At 32.0% G+C, this 20,614-nt stretch overlaps 1 protein-coding gene and 1 pseudogene across 1 annotated transcript; one reads left to right on the top strand and one right to left on the bottom strand.

The window, feature by feature from the left end:
* The first annotated feature begins 1,898 nt into the window (after positions 1-1,898).
* On the top strand, positions 1,899-2,606 carry LOC126719746 (stemmadenine O-acetyltransferase-like; annotated as a pseudogene).
* A 2,416-nt stretch (positions 2,607-5,022) lies between these two features.
* Positions 5,023-6,600, bottom strand: LOC126718292 (stemmadenine O-acetyltransferase-like). Its single transcript, XM_050420409.1, has one exon. It carries the CDS (start codon positions 6,465-6,467, stop codon positions 5,166-5,168), a length of 1,302 nt encoding a protein of 433 aa, XP_050276366.1. The 5' UTR covers positions 6,468-6,600; the 3' UTR covers positions 5,023-5,165.
* Between the last annotated feature and the right edge of the window lie 14,014 nt (positions 6,601-20,614).

Consider the following 20,614-nt stretch of genomic DNA (forward strand, 5'->3'; position numbering starts at 1 on the left):
TCCTGAAAATAACCTCGAATCGACAAGGGTTCCTTGAATCCACAAAGGTCCTTGAATCCACAACAAAAAAGGATCTGGAATCCACTAGAGAATAGAGAGACAAAAGTCTGAATTTTATTGATTGCATAATTGTTCAAAAACGTATACAGACTTCGGGGCCTATTTAAGGGCTCCATAAAACTTAACAAACAAGAAAATATATTCTAAAATAACTCCTAATTAATACCAAACCATAATAGGAACCAAATTTGACCTAAAAAGCATTAAATGCGCCTAAAAACAATGAAATAATAACCCTAAACCTAAAATAACGAAAATTACAAATTAAATACCAAAATTAATAAATTACAATAATTAAATTGTAGATTCTGTCCTACATCAAACTCCTCCACTTGAAACAAACTCGTCCTTGAGTTCATTTTTGAAATCTGAAATCTTCCATGCCAAGAGAACAAATACTTTGAATACTTCATCTTCCTCATCTTCTTGCCAAACTTGAAAGTCACCAATTGAGCAACTTGAACTTCTTGTCCCTTGATTTTTATGCAATTGACAATATTCACAAAATAAGAGTCAATAATCAAATCAAATCTTTCCACCTCAATAAAATCAATAAACTTTGTTTCGGTGTCTCCCACCAAAATAATAGGAGCTTGAACGTTGTAATCATCTAACTTGACTTCATTGAGATCGTTGACAACTTCCTCTATAATTTCTACTTTAATGGTTTCTACTATCTTGACCTCAAGATTTTTCTTTATAATAGAGTCTTTATTAATCTCCTCCACACAAGGCCTTCATCAATTTCCTCAGAAATCTCTATATTTTCTTCTTTGACTTCTATATATTCTTCAAGAACAATATTTTCTTCAACATGCAATTCTTCCTTTAATGGTGGAATATTTGGCTCTTCAAAATAATTCAAGTATGAACTTCTTGGCCAATAATAATCTTGTATTGTATATGACAAGATTTCTTCACAATCCAAAGGATAAAATTTGATAGCAAGCATCTTTTTCATCCTTGGCCATGAACGAATTTTGTCTTTACCTTGTTGGATTCTATTAGATTGTGTTCATTCCCACCAATTTAAGGCATACTTACTAAGTTTATACAAAGCAAGTCAAACTTCTTTCTCATAACAAATATTCTCATAGTCAAATAAATCCTCTAGATCAAGTAACCAATCAAGAAAATCTTCTTTTAAAAAATAACCATTAAAACTTGCAATTATTCTATAAGGCCTACATGAAATTTGCTTACCAATAGGTTGCCTGTGAGTTATGTCTCTGCTGCAATTATCCCTATTGTTTCTATTCTTCAACGACACCATCCTAGCATAGATATTTGTGAGTGCTTGTTGTACGTCACGTAATACTTGCTAAATTGGTCGTTGTTGTGGTGGTGGTTATCATCTTGCCGGTTAGCAATTAGACTAAGGTAAGTCAAGGCTCTAATACCAACTAATATCGTGGAAGCTTGAAGAAGCAAAACACGTGTACCTCTAGAAAACAAAAAACAAAACATGTTTGCTACTAAAAATAACCTCAAATCTACAAGAGTTCCTTGAATCTACAAGAAGAAAGGATCTGGAATCCACCAGAAAATAGAAAGACAAAAGTCTGAATTTTATTTATTGAGTAATTGTTCAAAAACGTATACAGACTTAGGGGCCTATTTAAAAGTTCCGTAAAAGTTGACAGACAAGAAAATATATTCTAAAATGACTCCTAATTAATATCAAATTATAACAAGAATCAAATTTGATCTAAAAAGTATTAAATGCACCTAAAAACAATGAAATAATAACACTAAACCTAAAAATAACAAAAATTACAAATTAAATACCAAAATTAATAAATTACAATAATTAAATTGTAGATTCTGTCCTACATCAGATGGTGATTGGTTTGATCTTTAATCACAAGTGGGTTTCTTCTTCTTTCTCAACAGTTGGGCTGCTATTGCTCGTGGAATTAGTGATATACAGATACCACAATTCGAATTTGCCACATTATTCCCACCTAAAACTTTACCTATATTTGATCCAACAAATGGAAAGCACAAAATTGTGATAAAGAGATTTGCCTTTGATGCAACTTCTATAGTCGCTCTTCGAGCCAAATACAGCACAGACAACAACAACATTGCAAACCCACGTCCCTCTTGTGTGGAGGCGTTATCAGCTTTCATACGGAGTCGCTACCTTGCTGCAACACAACCAGAACAAGACCCCAATAAGATTTACGCAGTGTTTCATGCAGCGAACCTACGTAAAAGGTTGGATCCTCCACTATCAGAGCAATATTTTGGAAACATGAGCTTGTCCACAGCCTCTGTAGTCTCATGGAACAATGAGATAGGGTTAGACGGTACTATCATTCGAGAAAGAACCATGTGAAAGAATTCCAAGAGAATGGTGGGCAGATGAAGTTTTTAAAAGAGAACATGGAGAAATTGAAAAAAGGAGAGGGAGTCACCTTGGCCTCACTAGTCTGTGTAGGTTTCCTATATATGAAGCGGATTTTGGGTGGGGAAAGCCTGTATGGCACTACAACAAAGCTGGTTTTTTACAAGGTTCTAAACCCTTAAAAAAGAAGTATTAAAAGCCCTCAAAAAAGATTATTTTCAGGGTCTAGATGACCCTCGATAACCTTTGAAACAAATTTCCACAAAACAGAAATTTGGATGACCTATGTGATCCTTGAAGCAGAAATTTTGACGCCTACATGACTCTTGAAACAAATCTTTTATCTTTACGAAGGATTGACAACCTTCGAAAAATTCAAAAATAAATAAAGCTACTGTAACTTTTTTTTTTAGGGTCTCCTGGCTCTCAAAATAAGGTTTTTCTCTTCTTTTTTTTTTTTAAAAAAAAAACCCACAGCCATGCACATGTACTTCAAAAAACCACATATTATGAAATTTATATTTGATCAAAACACAATTCAATTAGCTTTTCAAATCACTAAATTCTTCATTTTTTACTAGAGAATTTTGAAACTAATAAACATAAAAAAAAAAATATATATATTATGGTCCTAGAAGTAAGGTTGTTCCATTGAGTGGGTGTAATTTTGTTGAATTTTTGGTTTTAGTGTTAAAATATTGACTAGAGGATATTGATAACATGATTTTATATGCAGATTACTTATCAAATCAGCCTTAAAGTGATTTTAACATTAGAGTTTCATTCAAATAACTTCGAATGGCTCTACTCAAAAATCTTATTACAAAATTTTTTGCTTGATCTATTTCTTATTCCTTTCTTGCATGCTTTCGTGGCAGAATAATTGCTAATCTTGATAAGTTTGTGTATGTAATGTGTGATCTTATTAATAGTTAAATATATAAGGGGAAATATATATCTGAACTTCTTTTTATAATATTTGCTGAAAACAATTAATGGTAGAGCATTTTAGTTTAAGTTTCATTTTAGAAAACATTATTGGCGTTGCATTTTTTTTGTTTGACTATCCCTAATATATTTGTGCTTATATTTAAGTGAGATGTTTACTTGATAAATAAAAGTTGACCAATGATATTTATATATATATATATATATATATATATTGTCTGAGATAGAAATCTTACGCTAGCCAAATCTAAATGAATGTGTGTAAAGCTTTTTTCTAGTTACTTGAACACTGACTCTTGCTTCCCCCATTCAACAAAAACTTGTATTTGTGGGTTACCTTCACACCAAAGGAGTGTTTTGGCACCAATGATATTTTAGTATATACGTTAGGGTTTTTTTTTTTTTTTTTTTGTGCAAATAATAAATGCATGAGAGTGGAACCAAATGTTACACAAGCAAAGCCTTCTATTTCATGCTGCACTATACTGATTTGGGACTGACACATGGTAAATTCTAGAAACTTAATGTCTGTTTAGGAACAACTTATTTAGCTTTTTTCTGAAATGGAAAAAGTAAGAAAATTCGGGAAACAAAATGAGATTTTAAAAAGTAGTACATAAAAACTAAAAACTAAAAAAATTGAAATTTAAAAGTTTCACACTTGAGATAATTATAGATATTTTTCATACATGAAGGGTATCTAAAGAGTGTAATTCTATTTTGAATTTTTCAAAATAAATAATTATTGAGTTATGTAATGTTGCATAAATTAATCCTGGGTGTAACTTAAATCTCACCTCATAAATTTCACACTGATTGGATATTATTTATTCTCGAATCCATAAAATCATTTTTTGCATATAATTTTACAATTAAAAATATTTGAAATTAATTTTTTTTTTTTTTTTTATGATGAAATAGTTATTGATCTCTGATCATCTTAATATTTGTATGTACGAAGAGTATAACAAAACAATGTAATTCAAAAGTTGTTTTGTAGAAATATTCCTAAAAAAAAGAAAAGGAATGATGTAACATTAATGTCATAATAAATTAGATCAAATGTAACTTGAATTTATCATTCTTACATAAAGTAAGTCATTGATCAGAAGAATGCAAAATATCTTTACATGTAGGGCTTTCTGTTAAATTGTAAAGTACACCTTTAAAGTTAAAGATTATTTAGATTTTACACTCTCAAATTTGAAAAATTAGATTTTACACCTTGAAGATTGTATCTCTTAGCAAAAGTAACCCTTCAATTACACATTAGACACTAGCATGTCACTTGATGGCCATGTAGATGAGTCCACTAACAGAGGGATTGGCTTTGCTTATAGAGGCAAACTTCAAGGTGTAAAATCCAAATTATGCCAAACTTTAGGAGTGTATTTTGCAATTTATCCAAAGTATTTTGCCTACATAGTATGTTCATGGATGCTATTTTAATCATTTACTATTTGAATGATATATAAAAAATTTAGGGTCAATATTAGGACCAACTCAACACATTTGGAGCCCGATGGTGATACTTCAAATGGGTCATTTATATTTATATATCATTTAAATAATATTTATTTGTAATAGTTTTTTAATTAAACTTTGTTGTGAAATTGTTGTAAAAATACTATGAATATAGCATTTCTTATTAAAATGGAAAAGAATGAAGGAAAGAAGAAAATTATCTTATTTCACACAAGGGAAACTAATTTAAACACATGAAAGATTAAAAACATATTTTGCAAACTAACCAAACTTTTGACCTTATATTGGCTAAAACCATGACTATCTATCCTAGACAGACAGCCTATAACGCAGAATTTTTTACTAATGAAACATACTCCATGACCTCCTTGTCCCCTTCAAATTTAGCCATGTCTTCCTCCATCAAATTAATCCATGCCTCTATTCCATCTCCTGATTTGGTGTCAAAGAAAGTAACTAGATTTTGGTACAACATTTTTGTAGAACCTCCCCAAATAGGCTTCCCCCACCCGAAATCCGCTTCATATATAGGAAACCTGCACAAGCTGGTGAAGGCAAACGCAACCACCTCTCCTTTGTTTGCTTTTTCAGTGACCTCTGCCATAAAATTCAAGTGTCCGTCACTTTCCAGGAGTTTTTTGACATAATCTAGGTCGACTTTCTTTATCGAGTCTCTCATTGGGAGAATAATGCTGGAAAACCCATCATCCTCAGTTTCATTAGGGACTACAAACACTGTGGATTGGCTAATATTTCCAAAACAATTTTCTGGAAGTGGTGGATCCAACCTCGTACGCATGTTCACTGTTTGAAACACCGGGTAGAGCTTACTGGTGTCTTTTTCAGGTTGAGTAGCAGCAATGAAACGACTGTGTATGAAAGCCGATAAGGCTTCGACACGTGTAGGACGTGGGTATTCAATTTCTGTGTTGCTGCTAGTGTATTTGTCTCTAATAGCAGCTATAGCAGAAGTATCAAACACAAATCTCTTTATCACTAGCTTTTCTTTTATCATCCCCATATTTTGATTGAAGCCAGAGATAGTTACTGGTGGGAAGAGCTTAGCTGCTGCATCGAACTGAGGAGACACTATGATGCTACCACCACGAGCAACAGCAGCCCAGTTGTTGATAAACAAGAAGAATGATGAAGCATCTCCTATGACGTGATATAATTCTAGGCCAATCACGATCCCTCCACAATTGAAGGAGGTAACTTGTACAGCTGCAAGTACATCTTTTATATTGTCCAATTCATATGGTAGGAATTTGTTGTGCTCACCAGGGTTTGGATTCTCAAGAAACTCAGAAAGGTTGCATTTGGCCACTGCTTCGACGTAGTGTATGCCTTCATCGTTGCATTCGATATAAAAATTGTCCTTAATCCGTCCAGCTAGCGGGTAGAAATGTGTTAAGGCCTCGGATAAGGATTTCTTAATCCTTTCAATTTGTTCAAGACTGTTGAGATTAGAATTGGTGTCTTTGGGATAGAATAGAACCCAAGGCATGTAAAATTGAGGTGAAACTTGATCAAGAAAGGAGAGTTGGTAATTGCGGAGGTGATCAGGTGTAGGAGACGAAGGTTTGATGGTCTCCTTGGAGACAACTTCGACTTCAATGGTCATGGTTATGTATTCAGTAAGTGAATACAAGATTGATGGAAAACAACCATGCTTATAAGAGCAATATATATAGAGTTAAGAGAGTTTGTTCATAAAGTCAATGAGTTCAAGGAATGAATGATACAATGTTGCACAATGTAATTATTCATCTTATGAAATACAACATGTATCCATGTGAACACTTCCCATGTGCGAATCGCGGGTTGTATTAACTCATGTATAGCTGTGGTTGCGGACATTGCCAAATTCAACGTTGTTTAATTTTTTTTTTCTTACTTGTTAAAATGATTAATGATTATATATAATTACTTATGAAGCGCGAGTGCAATTGAAGAAATAAAGAATGAAAATAAAATGGTTAATGGCCTTCGCCTATGGGTCAACAGATTTTTTATATTCGCAGTAAGTAGTAGTGGCTGATATATTGTAGTTCAAAAATCTTTTGTATAAGAGTGATTATGAATCTATGACGTACGAGTAACTTAATTATATAAATTAAAAATATAAAAAGGAAAGAAATAAAGAAGGCAAAGTGGTACCTCTCACCCCAACTAATTCAACGAGGGATTAATTAGTTGTGACTTGTGAGTTGTGACATAACTGTGCTGGCTTTGTGATTTTTTATTCTTTAAAGGTGATAACATTTTAATTTATGATGTTGAATTCATAATCAAAAAATTGGTATGGAATTCCAGCCAATTGTTGGAAAATTGATTATATATATATATATATATATGTGTGTGTGTGTGTTATCTACCCCATAAAAATTATCATCTTCGAGGAATGATACATATAACACATCAAGTTGTCTATGTGGTATGTTGGATTGTGTGTGTTTAGATTATGAAGGTGTGGTATAAATGTGTTTTGTTTTTCACATTATAATATATTTAATTCATTCAGGTTATATATAATTGATTTCAAAATAATTCAATTAAGATTAGTCTTTCTCAACTCTCAAGTGTAAGACCGAGCTTTGTCAAATTCATAACTAATATGAATGCATCAGTTTAATGAATATTATGATTTTGTAGAAGTATCATGAATGCTGTGTAGAATTAACGTGTATTAATGGATAAGATTGAAATAATATAATTCATGCAATAAGCTGAGGATGTGGTTCCAGCAGCCCAGATGCTTACATCTTTTTGAGAAAAAAGTAGTCATTTTAGGAATTTATTTGAAAATTACTTAAAACCATGGGACTTCTAACTCACTCTCCACATAAGTTTCCAAAAATGAAAGTTTATAATCTGCACGCTACACAAGCTACGACAAAATTGTACTTATCAATGTTACATTATTTGATAAAATCGTTATAGATGCAATTTAATAAATTCATATGCAAACATATATAATTTGATTCGCTGTGAGGGTGCATGGAGAACAATGCATCACTGTACATTTTTTTTATTATAGTTTCATGCATCTCTATTATGTTTACACCACCGGTCATGTTAATAGCCAAATGAATTTGTGACTTTGGTGAAATAGTTACCTACGCGGCCTTGACCTTTTTTCTTAAGCTGCAAATTCTATTATGTTGAAGGCCAACGGTTAAGAGTTGGTGAACCGTGAAAGATTGCAAAAGAATGTTTTAAAATTTCGCTGTGTTATTTGTATCACACGAATACAGTAGGATAGTTTTAGATGAATATTCCTACGGAATCTAACTCCATTAAATATAAAATTTAGGCAAAAATAAAATTATACCTGTTAACTTTCCCCAATTCTTATTAAATCATTCTTGTCATAGCATATTATTATTATTAAAAATGAAACTTGCATTTCCCCCATCCCCATTAATTATGCTACTTACTGAACTCCGTCTCATTCCATTATTTTATAAAATTTTCAAAGTAGGCAATAATCTTTGAGACAACTCTTTGGTGACTAACAGTAGTTAGACTAACTACTAATGGAGGTTGAACTTTTGTAATGGAGATATTAGATAATGTAGATCTTAAAACAGGCTTGACTCATACTTTATAGTGGTTGTGACGTTATTCCCACTGATAGGACAAATTGATGATATGTAATTATTTATTCAGACCTTTTTTCTTTTATGGCTAATGGTCCTTATAATTAATGCTTAGAGCTCTGACTTACTTTGAGAATATATTCAATGGAATTATTATGATAATTCTTGATGTTGATACTTGATATGATTTATGTGGATTAAATTGTCAAAAAGGAAAAACCTATAGGTACTTTGAGACGTCTTTCTCATGCTTTGGACCCTTTGGGGTTCGGGGCGTAACATTAACTCTTTGTATTTACAGATTTCCTACCATAACATTTATCCTATCTCACATGTTCATACTGTCCCTATAGATAGGTGTGCATTCCTTTATGCTCTTGTTATTGATGATTCTATGTGTTTTCCCTCTATGCTTATTCAAATCACTGTTGATATCTATAGGAGTACGAGTAAAGCTAAAAAATTGTTCTTTCCTATGTACATATATAGGATTTTGAGGTTTCTAGGGTTGTCAAATTTTCCTCCCTTATTAGAGTTAGTTCACATCACTGCTCCTATAGGAGCCACCTTTCTTAGATAGCGATAGGCCCAGATGAACAATGCTGAACCAAGCACTAGGACTTTAAAGAGATCACGAGGTGAAGCTTCTACTACATCTCCTGCCTCTGGTGCTATGCCTACTGCTAAGGAGACTTTTGTGGATCTAATTGCTGCTATGGATCCTTCTGGTGGTGCTGATGATGTTGATCCTATTGTTACCCCTCCTTTCTTGCTTCGTGCCACGATGGAGTCTTTCATGACTACTCAAGCAACTCATGGAAAGCTTTTGGATGAGTTGTTAACTTAGGTTACTGCCTTAAAAGCTGATTTTGTCGACTATAGGAGTGCGTTTCCGCCTCTTCCACCCTCTAATAATTGATGTTGTTGTTGCCTTTGGTAATTCGTAACAAAAAGAGGGAGTAGGTTTTAGGGCTTTTTATACTTAAGAGGAGTAGATTTTTTGTACTTAGGAGGAGTTTCATGTATTTTCTTTGGTTTTGATGTTTATATTTCCTTTTATCTTTATATGTCATAATTTATATTTGTTCAGTGTTTTTGTTCTTGTTTCACAAACATTGATGTGGTTATTAATTATGATATTATTGATGATAAGGTTATTCATTATGATATTACTATCTCTCTTTATATGTTTTGTGAATTAAAGATCGGATTTTTACTTTGATTTTGGTACTATATCTTCCGCACATGTGTTTATGGTTTTGTTTTTAGTGTTTCAGGAATTTACAGATTAATTCTTTCAACAGCTATTGTCTATACTAGCAACTAATAGTTAGTAGTTGTGTTAGAATTGTATTAGGGCAATATCTTGTATTTGGGCTAGTATTTAACTTAAGCATTTCATTATGTATGTGTGTTTTGTCACGGATTGCCAAAGGAGAAGATTATTAGGTTCTAAAGATTTATGATTAAATATTTAGAATCATATTTTAAATGTGTTAGCAAACCGAGAACAAAACATGTCTAGTCTATGTATTAAGCAATGCTTAACAATATAGGTTTCAAGCTTCAAGTTTAGCTAACTGCAGAAAAAGGGAGTTAATTTCAGTTAAGCTCGACTGATCTAGAAATTAACTTGATCGATTGAGAATCGTAGATATCAGATTCTGCAGAAGTTTTAAACAAGGCCCAAGCCCGTAAAAACATTTAGGGCTTCATTCTAATTAATTAACATATAAAAGAGAAACCCTAGCTACGTTTTTCAGACTTTTGGAAGATTTGTGTGTTACTCTTTGTGAGATTTGAGAGGTTTTGTTCATTCTAACTACACAAGAATTTACTGGTGTAAGATCTACAATCAAGTGGTGGTAGAACCTAGCTGCTGCTACAAGATCATTACTGCTGGTGATCTGAAATCTTTGAGTGGGATCTCAAAGTCACAAGTAAGAGTGCTTGTGTTGCTGTAAATCCGAGAGGAGTCTGTGGAATTGGAGATTGCATGTGGTCGTGTCAGTAAGTTACTACATGAGGTAGCAATAGATTTAGGGTTAAATCTTTTGTAAAAATTTCAATTCTCTTATAGTAGATTTATTTTACCTTGAGGATAGATAAGTCAAATCATTCACAGGTTTTACCTTGAAACGGTTTGTTTCGTCCGTTTTCCTAAGTCATCATATCGTGGTGTTATTTACTTTTCTGCATTTGTGCATGATATGATATATGTTTGTTTAACCTAAATCTGAATAATAAACCTAATAAATAACTTAGTTAATTAATTAAGTTAAACAATCTAATTTAAGGGGTCTAAATGAACAAACAAAATTTATTTCAATGGGATGTTTATTGTCGCTTATTAAGAATATGGATTCCTTCGTGAGGAATAGTGTTCCTAAGACGCTACGTGCAATACCCAACATACGAAGGTATTGACATACAATATCTCACTCCAGTATACATTAAAGTAACATACATTAATTTCACCTTTTTTTTTTTTTTTTTTGGCTGAAACACATTAATTTCACATTTGAGTTCACATTCCTCTCAAAATTGATATTTATTACATATAGCAGTCGTGACATCATTAATTTGTTCATGTGATAGTTATTTAGAGAAAAAAAAATTCATAGTGGTTAATTTTTCATCATGATTGATATGGTGGAGACTTCTGTAATTAAATACCTAATTTCATCACCGACCACCAACTATAGTTCATGAGTTTACAAGGAATTGTGATTTTTATTTCCTATATGTGACTCTTATTTCTATACCTAAATCACATTCAATGCATCTCATGAACTAACATAATGTCTAATGATAATTTAATTATCATATAATAAAACATTTTTAGAGATTAAATAACGTGATACGAATTGGATTTTAAGTCACAATACCCAACAAGTTTACCTAGCTCGGTTTTGAGATATGGAAACGTTGAGGCCATTCTTTTATATTCGTGGCTACAAAATTCAATCTCATGATTTGCTCCGTATTGCCCACTTAGACCCCATGGTCCACAAAATGTCTACATCACGAGCTTAGTTCATAACTCTCATTCTTATGCATCATAAATATGGCTCAAGACCCCTATTTCTTTTGCTTCGCATATAGGGCTCAATGCCCTTACTTTTTTACTTCACAAAATAAGACTCAGGAGTCATGACCCCCTTCTTCTTCTTCTTCTTCTTCTTCTTCTTCTTCTTCTTCATTTTTTTTTTTTTTTCTTTTGAGAATCATGAGAAGAATAGTAGTTAATATAATATAGTTGAGCTCATTCCAATTGAGTTAGGTCTTTTGGGTTAAGTGTGTCTTTATATATTTTATTAACCACTCAAAAAGACACCCCAATATGTTTATCTCCCTAGCTTCTTCTGGGTATTCAAAGATATCTAAATAGCCTTATTTCTTAGAATTGTTTTTTTTAAAAATAATAAAAGAAAAGAAGACAAAGTTCTTGCCCATGTGGAATATGCAAAAACAAGTTACAATACTGTTGAACTTGAAATTACTTCAACTGCTCAATGTAGGTTAGTTCATTGTTTGATATGAGTTACTTTACTTTTACAATACTGTATTGCTTCACTATTACCTAGCTATTGTTTTATCGCTCTTCTCACTCTATTTTAAACCTATATTCATGCCCTACTTGGTAGATTGCATAAGGTAACATTAGGGTTGATTTAGCCACGAGAGAGAGAGAGATCACACAAAAAAAGTTTCAAACCCTAAATCTCTCTCGTTCACCGTCGTACTAGAATTCAAGAAGTAAATCCAAATACGTTATCTTTGGAGATTTGTTATCAAGGTTGAAGTCAAGATTTTTTTCCAGTGTTGCTATTGCAGGGTAAAGCTTTAAGAGGTATAGAGTTCATATTTTTGGGTTGGCAAACCATGATCAAATGTAATCTATTTATAGTGTTTTTGGTGAGTCTTAAGTTTGTTAATTAAATGTGTATTTTATAGTTCAAGATAAAGACCCAAGTCCAGCTTAAGAAAGACTAAAGTTCAGTGCAGGAAAAACAAAGTTTCCCTAATTTTTATTGCAAACTTGATCAAATTGAAATTTTTTATTGTATTTCAACAACTAGTTTGATCGATTGAGATTCACGAATCAGCAAAAATCTAAAACGCAAAAAAAGCTCATAACTTGTCATTTCAAGCCCAATTCGTGATCCATTTGTTGCGCTATTTAAAGGCCATCATAAGCCATCCTTATAGAGGCTTTTTTGAGAGACAAATTACTGTTTGTGCGGCTAGGGTTTGTATGACCATGTTTCTCTTAATCTCACAATACTAGCGACATTTAAGTAGATCTAAGCCTCCATCTATTCAACCTGTGAGAGTTCGAGAGCATATAGAGAAAATTAAAACAATGTTGCTGCTGCCATAATATTTGTAGATCTATATGAAGCCATGGAGCAAACAAGCAATCTAGTCTACAACAATTGTTGGTCTAAACCTTCAAGTGGACTTCTTGGAGCCACAAACAAGAAAGTTTATGTGCAATCAGTTAGCTAAAATTGGTGATTATAATCTTTGGGAGTCGATCTTAGAGTCACAAATAAGAGAGTTCATGTGCAACAATCCATAATAAAAGAATCTATGGATTTGGAGCTATATGCATACTACATGAGGTAGCAGTAGATTTAGGATAGGATATCCCCAATCACATTCTCCAAGATGATCTTGAGGACGCCACCAAAGATATAATTTGCACCAGCGCCACTATATCACTGCAAGCCAATATATGAAGGACTGACTTCATTTTCCCCTAGATGTTATTGCGAAAGAACATTACCATATCATTTGGCTCCACTTTTTAAAAATCCCTTGTCTTGCTCTAGGTGACCGTTCATTCCTGATTATTCACAATGTAAAACTAAAACACTGAGAGAAACACCTCCCCCGCCCAAAAAAAAATCAGATGTACAAAAAGAGGAGAGATTGGAAATTTGCAATAACACTTACGTGAATATCATGGAAATCATTTATAACACAAAAGTAAGAGCAATATTACAACCACAAACTATTTATAATAATTTTAGAAACTGATTTTTCATATAGACTCATTATTGCTATAACTTTTTTACTTTCCAATAACCCTTTACAACATCAACAATTTGTAAATTGTTTTTTAAAAAAGTGTGTAACTCTAGTTTTTTTTTTTTTTTTTTTTTTGAGAAACGTGTAACTCTAGTTATTTTCCAAAAATAACTACCTGGATGCATAATCTCCATTCCCTTCTATAGAAAGAAAATCCCAGATATAAATACAAAAAGGATATAGAATTGGCAAATTATGGATTACTGGGACAAAGTATTAAATGGGTTGAAGCATCACCACCATTTATTGCTAATAGTATACAGTTGAATGTAAATTCAAAATAAAGCAATACAAACTATTGTATCTCATAATAATAAAAAATACTTTAAGTATTACTGTTTACTCGCAAAAAAAAAAAAAAAAAAGTTTACCACACATTGGTGTTGTGTGTCTAATGTCTGCTGTTTATAATCCCAGTCTATAACTACAAATGTTAGGCCCATTTGTAGTTATATTCTGGGTATGTAATGTATTATAAATCGGGTTTAAAATACTTATATTACTATTTTCATATGTATTTTAATAAGTATTACTGTTTATTAAAAAAAAAAAAAAACTTCAAAGAGAGATTCTATCTTTTAATATTAAAAAAAATTAACAAAAGAAGACGAAAAAAAATTCAAAGAAAGAGAGATCCTACCCAGTCATGTGAAAGCCGCAATGAAGTAAGAGTTTTTTTTTTTTTTTTTTTTTTTTTTTTTTAAATTAACAAAAAAAAAAAAAAAAAAAACCTTCATTGATAGAGAGATCAAGTGGAAGTGGTGGTGAAGTCTAGAGATTCAAACCCGAAGTTTGGTCTTTTATGCTTCACAGCTACATTGGCCAAATTTTGTGATTGGTTGGGACAAAAAACCCGAATAAGTATCATAAGTTAACTTTGAAGATAAACGATAGAGTATAAGTATTAAAAGTTAATAACAGTTTTTCCTCGAAAGAAGTTAAGAACAATTAAAAATTAAAAATTTATGAGTAAAGCAATTAAAAAATTTTATTTGTAAATAAAGTAGTTTTATAGGAGTTAAAATGTGGGAGAGTGAAATTCAAACTTGTAACATGTATCTGCATTTCGGTTTAAACTTTAAATTAAACTAGTCACTAGTCCATGCGATGCACGGGAAAGCTATTGATAACTTCCCTAATATGAAAAAAAAATCAATATCATGGTGTAATTTATATACCAAACCAATAAAATCTATCACTTGCATGATAATAAAATCTATCACACATGCACTGAGAAATCGTGATAACCAAGAGCTTGAAATCATATTTAAAATATATATAACTGATATAAGTACTATCCAATACAATTAATTACACAAATATAGTTTTCATACTCATTCAATCAAATATCTTTCATAAATTATATTAATCATTCTTGATGTCCAAGATGTATCTAAATACTAACATTGCCAGTAAACAAAGATGCTAGACCTTAATGGAATTGAAAAGGCAACATAATGCCGATTTACACCATTGCTAAAATCATCACTTTCCATTATTGAGAGAGAGAGAGAGAGAGAGAGAGAGAGGTGGCTGTTGTGTTGCATCTCTTAAGAAGAATCTACCCTTTACATTTTTTTTTTTGATGTAATCAACCCATAACAAAATAGATGTACCATGTTCAAAGCATGTACATTTGGGAGATTAAAAGTAAAGGAAAATGAACCCATCTAAAGTTTTTTGCTCTTCCTCTTGATGTTGACTTTTCCAGCATCATCTAGAATTAAATTTATATACTCCTCAAAACCCTGTAAGGCATAAAAATTAACTTTTGAACAAATTTACATGTATTCACTTAAAATTGTGAAAGATGCTAAAAATTAGGTTGATATCAGCCTTTTAACCAAAATTCAACATTTTAATGATGCACATCATTAGCAATTTTGCCATTGTTAGTTGCAACATATATCTTTTTATTTGTGACAAATATGGTGCAATTTTGGCCATTAAATTTTAATCAAAAGCCATGATTAGAAATACTCATCATAAATGTGATTAAAAAACTGAAGCAGTAAATTACAACCCTCTGCATGGTTTTTTGTTTTTTTTTTTTTAAAAGACTATCCTTAACATTTTATCTTCAAAACATTAAAATAGGGAATGCTGCAAAAATTTGGAATGATTTACCTATATATAGCTTAACCATACTTACTACTCCATATAATTCAAATCAAGACGTTTGATTTTCTCCCCTCATCACTCAAACAGATTATCAACTAAAATTTTAAGAATTGCATTACATGCAAAACCCAGAAAAGCCCAACATTGAAAAGGACAAAATCAATAATTAAAAGTCTCTAAAAATCATTACCACCATCATGCAATATACAATACAGCCACTTTTAATAAGCACTATGAGAAGCAAATATACAACAAAATACCTAATCTACAAAAATCTATAAAACTAAATCAAATAGCTGTTACTTATCTAACTCTCTCACGGGAACCTCTATTTTTAATAAGATCATCAAGTGACATATCCAATTTAGTAGCCATAAAATCAATAGCCAAAGAAATAGTCTTTGAGAGAAAATTATTTTGTTTTCTTTAGGATAATCTCTTATGGGGTTTCTACGATTTTGATTAGCTTTATTGTTTTAGACTTGAATTTTCCTTCAATTCTTTATTTCTTATTGTTACCTAGCATTGGATGGATTACTCATTTATTGCTTAAAAGCAGCTTTTGATTTCAACTTCATATTTCTTACATAAACAGAAGTTACAGGACGTTCCCATGGAAGTTATTGATTGAAGTGTAATGTGTGTGTGTGTGTATACTGCCAATACACAAAGAAATGGAAGGCAACAACACAAATCACTTCACTACCATTTCATTAATATTGAAGTTTCAAGGAAATCATCACAGTAACAAATCAGCGTGAACTGGACAGACCAATTTCATTACTGATTCATGTGCCTGTTAAAGTCTATTTATTAACCATGGTGGACCATACATCCCATTCACCTCAAGATTTTTAATGAGATTCCACCCATCTACGGTAGGTTATTCTAGGAGTCTTCCAATATATATCAAAAAGACAGTTTTATTTATGATCACAATTAAGCTCTTTATGATACATGATGCACAAATTATTCTAGATAGTGACAATAATAAGTTCTTAATTTATTTTGTTCACAATAAAATAATACAAACATGTGTAACATGTTTACCTTGATGAAAAGATTGTATCTTTGACCCCAACTTGGATATTCTTGATGCAGCCTAGTATTGGGAATTCAGCAATTCCCAAGGTCTCAGCCCTATGTAAGCCAAGAAAACATGATGTGAAATTAGCTGTAATGTAGATATGGTCATATACACCTTAACCTCAACACTATATAAAATTGTAACAAAAGAAACAAATAAATGATTTTTAAAAAAAAATAAACAGAACAAAGCAATACAAAGTTAAGACTAATATAACCAAAGTGAAGACTATGAAATTTTGCATCAATGATGAGAAAGTTAAATATTTCAATTACATCGATAAGATAAGGAAAATCAAGAGAGCCCCATTCAAACTATATATATGCTAGTGTTAGTACAGCCTCACATGTGGAGCATTTTCACTCATATATAGAGAACAACTTTAACATTGATAGTGTAAAGAAGTAGAGTCACTGAAACATTTACCATTTGAAAGAAATAGATATCGGCAAACAAAGAATAGATGAAAAAAATATCTTCAGAAACTAAGTAGGATTAAAAAATGAAAATTATTACTAAATTGCTCCAGACATACAAAGTTCTTAAACAATTCAAGCCATATAGGTCCCAAGTTCAAGTGAAACAATTATTTTTGGCATTTTTGGGAAGTAACAATGGGGAAAGAAATACCCTTTCTTTATCTCAGATTTAGGCTTCTTATAAACTTCCTTTTCCTCTTTTTCTAACAAAGACAACACCACCTTAACAAAAACAGTTCCCATGAATAAAAATTCCTAAACAAATCTAAATATCCCCATAAGCAGAGCACTCAACAATAGGAGTGTAGGACTGCTATATTAATAGGAAGTATTTTCCTCAAAGTGAAAGCTTATCTGAAAAAATTCAGTGAACCCTTCACATTGAAGTTAAGATTCAAAATAACTTTCAGTAAGGATGGAAAGTTTTCTATTAGATTTTTTTTCCTTGTACTTCCTAAGTGATGGAAAGTTTGGTTTAGGCATTTTTACAAATGCTTTGGGGAGCAAATAACATAGTCACCAACCAAAATCTTCAACTTGTAGTACAACTTTAAACAAAATACAAATGTATAAATAGTTACTAAGTATTTAACATCTAACCACTGTAATTTATCACACACACAATGAAGTATACAAAAAATTTCCAATACCAAGAGCAATATAAACAAAGAGAAAGTAAGAAAAACACAGAAAATGACACTCACAATGTGGTTCATGTGGGCGTGAGAGATGCAAAAGAAGTCTTGCTGTATCGCCTGCTAGGGACAATGACCAATATTGAAAGCCAAATTAGGAGTATGCAAACTTATGCAGGTTTTGTGGCATGCAATTGATAGATCCTTCACCAGTAACTTAGTTTTGGCTAACCAAAGCACCACAAATTTCCACATCTTCTCTTCCTGCCCTTACAGATGAAAAGTAGCTATTCGTAATTATGAGGTTGTATCACAGGAACAACATACTCTCCAATGATAAGTAAATGGTGTTATTCAATTTTCTCTCTAGAAAGACTTTAGGTTTGAATTCCTATAATCCATTTATTGTAAACCCCAAAAAAAGGAAAGAACAGTTTAGGCATCTAAGATTGGTTCAAACATTGCGTGAATGTGTGCCTAACATGAACAAAGGTCTTCTTCAATAACTAATAAAATAAAAGTAATAAACCCTCCCTAGAAAACGATTTAAGAAGATGATGCTAAAATCATTAAATCAACAAATTTGGTCAACCAACAAAGTTAGCAGCTTCAACTAAACTTGAACAAATCAAACCTAAAAAATAAGAGAGCCATATTGATACAACACTGAGGCCAATATTCATTCATAATTCATTTACTAACCAAAAACAAAAACAAAAAAAACAAAAAAACAAATTAAGAAAATTAAGATTAATAAAGACAGATTTTCAGGGGTTAACCCACCATGACACCAACAAAGTCAGAATCGCCTTTGAAAAGGCTCGCACGACAGAATCTTCTTAACTTTCCCATCATTTTCTTGTGTTTCACTCCCATATAGTCTAAGCCAAGCTTCAATAATTCCTATTTAATTTTTTAAAAAAAAATTTAACACCAATAACCTAGAGGTTAGAGGTCAGTTCGTGTTTTGTGTTTTTCAGGGAAAAGATGGAGGATGAGAGAGAGTTGAAGAAGAAGCAGATATCTTCGATTTTGCACGGGTTCAACCTTAATTTACCAATTATCCAAATACCTAAATTAAAGAAAATCAAACCAAATCCAAGTACCTAAATCTAAGATAGCAAAAATTAAATCATAAAATACCTGCATTGGTAGTGGCTTTGGCGATATATGACGGTGGCGGCCGGAGGCTGGCACTTTTTGCCACTGAAGGAGTGAGAGAGTGACCATGGGCTATGGTTTAGGGATTCTGAGAATTGAGAGAAGCAGAGAGAACAGCAAAGAAGAAAGAGTATTCGGTCTCTCTGGAGCCTAAAATAAAAAGAAAAATAAAATAGTGAGAGAACGCAGAGCATCGGGTTGGGGATTCTGAGAATTGAGAGAAGCAGAGAGAACGGAAAAGGAGAAAGAGTATTCGGTCTCTCTGGAGCCTAAAATAAAAAGAAAAATATAATAGTGAGAGAACGCAGAGCATCGGGTAGGGTTTTAAAAAAATTTTATTATTATTTATTTATTTTTTTAATATTGTGCTGATGTGGAAATTTGTGGGAGTTTCAAAAGTTTCGGTTATATATATATATATATATAGAGAGAGAGATTCCACCTAGATATAAGAAGTTCAAATTACCTTTATACCCTCATTTATTTATTTCTTTGAATTAAATATCAAGGATGTTAAAGAGAATTGAAAAGTTGGTAACTAATTTTCTAAATCCTCTTAATAATAATAATAATAATAATAATAATAATAATAATAATAATAATAACAGCTCTCAAGAAATCAAATGATAATGGAAGAATAATACTAAATAAATAAATATATAATAAATGTTTTCCATCAATTTAGTAACAGCCACAAAAAAGCTTTTTAGCAACATTTTAGCGAGAGATTTTTTTTTCTTTTTTCTTTTTTTCTTTTTTAAGTGCTTATCAGTTATCACATATAAGGATCAAAGACAAGGCTAAACCTAAACGCCGCAAGACCACAACAACAACTTTAAAAAATAATAAAATTAATAGGGAGATCTCATAAAAGAAAATAATACACGCGCGTTATACACCCCTAAAGCCACAATAATCTTAGAGAGAGAGAGAGAGAGATGAAGAGACCATACCTCCAAATTTTGGAGTCACCAACAGACCCAAGGAGGAAAGGGTTAGCATTAAGAGAGACAAAGAGAACTCGACTAAGAGAATTATTTGGTAAAACTTTTTTTTGGGGGGGGGGGGGGGGGGGGGTGTGGGGGGGGTAACCCCTATAGCATTATGTTTTTTGCTATAGACCGGGTAAGTGATCTATTTGTTTGTAATTTGGGTTTGCCTAAATGTTTTACTTATCCGGATTTTTGAATTTTTTTCTAGCGTTTTAGTTTATCTAAAGGATTATCTTGGTGTTCCTAGAGTAACCGGGCAAAAGGAATGGTTAGATAGGTTTTTTTTTTTTTTTTTTTTGAGTTTCATGGGTCAATTTGTAAAGCTTTTTGGGGGAGGGGGGGCAAGAATAGATATTAAGGGTCAAAATCTTAAATTCTGTATAAATATATATACTAAAATATATTTTTTCAAAAACTGGGATGGGGCCATGCTCCCCTCCCCCGCCCTAGTTTTTTATCACTCTCTTTTTGAACTACTCACCTATTCTCTTTCTCTCTCTATCCCTAACGAAGACAAGTCCTCGATTTATAGACTAAGGGAGGTGTTGGTTTATTACAAATGTTACATGCCTATTGGTCATGACTACATGATAAAAT

This window comes from Quercus robur, chromosome 3 (assembly GCF_932294415.1).
Source record: "Quercus robur chromosome 3, dhQueRobu3.1, whole genome shotgun sequence".
NCBI classification, from domain to species: Eukaryota; Viridiplantae; Streptophyta; class Magnoliopsida; order Fagales; family Fagaceae; genus Quercus; species Quercus robur.

Coding starts and splice junctions, on each gene's coding strand:
- LOC126718292 (XM_050420409.1), bottom strand. CDS start 6,467: ATGACCATTGAAGTCGAAGTTGTCTCCAAGGAGACCATCAAACCTTCG.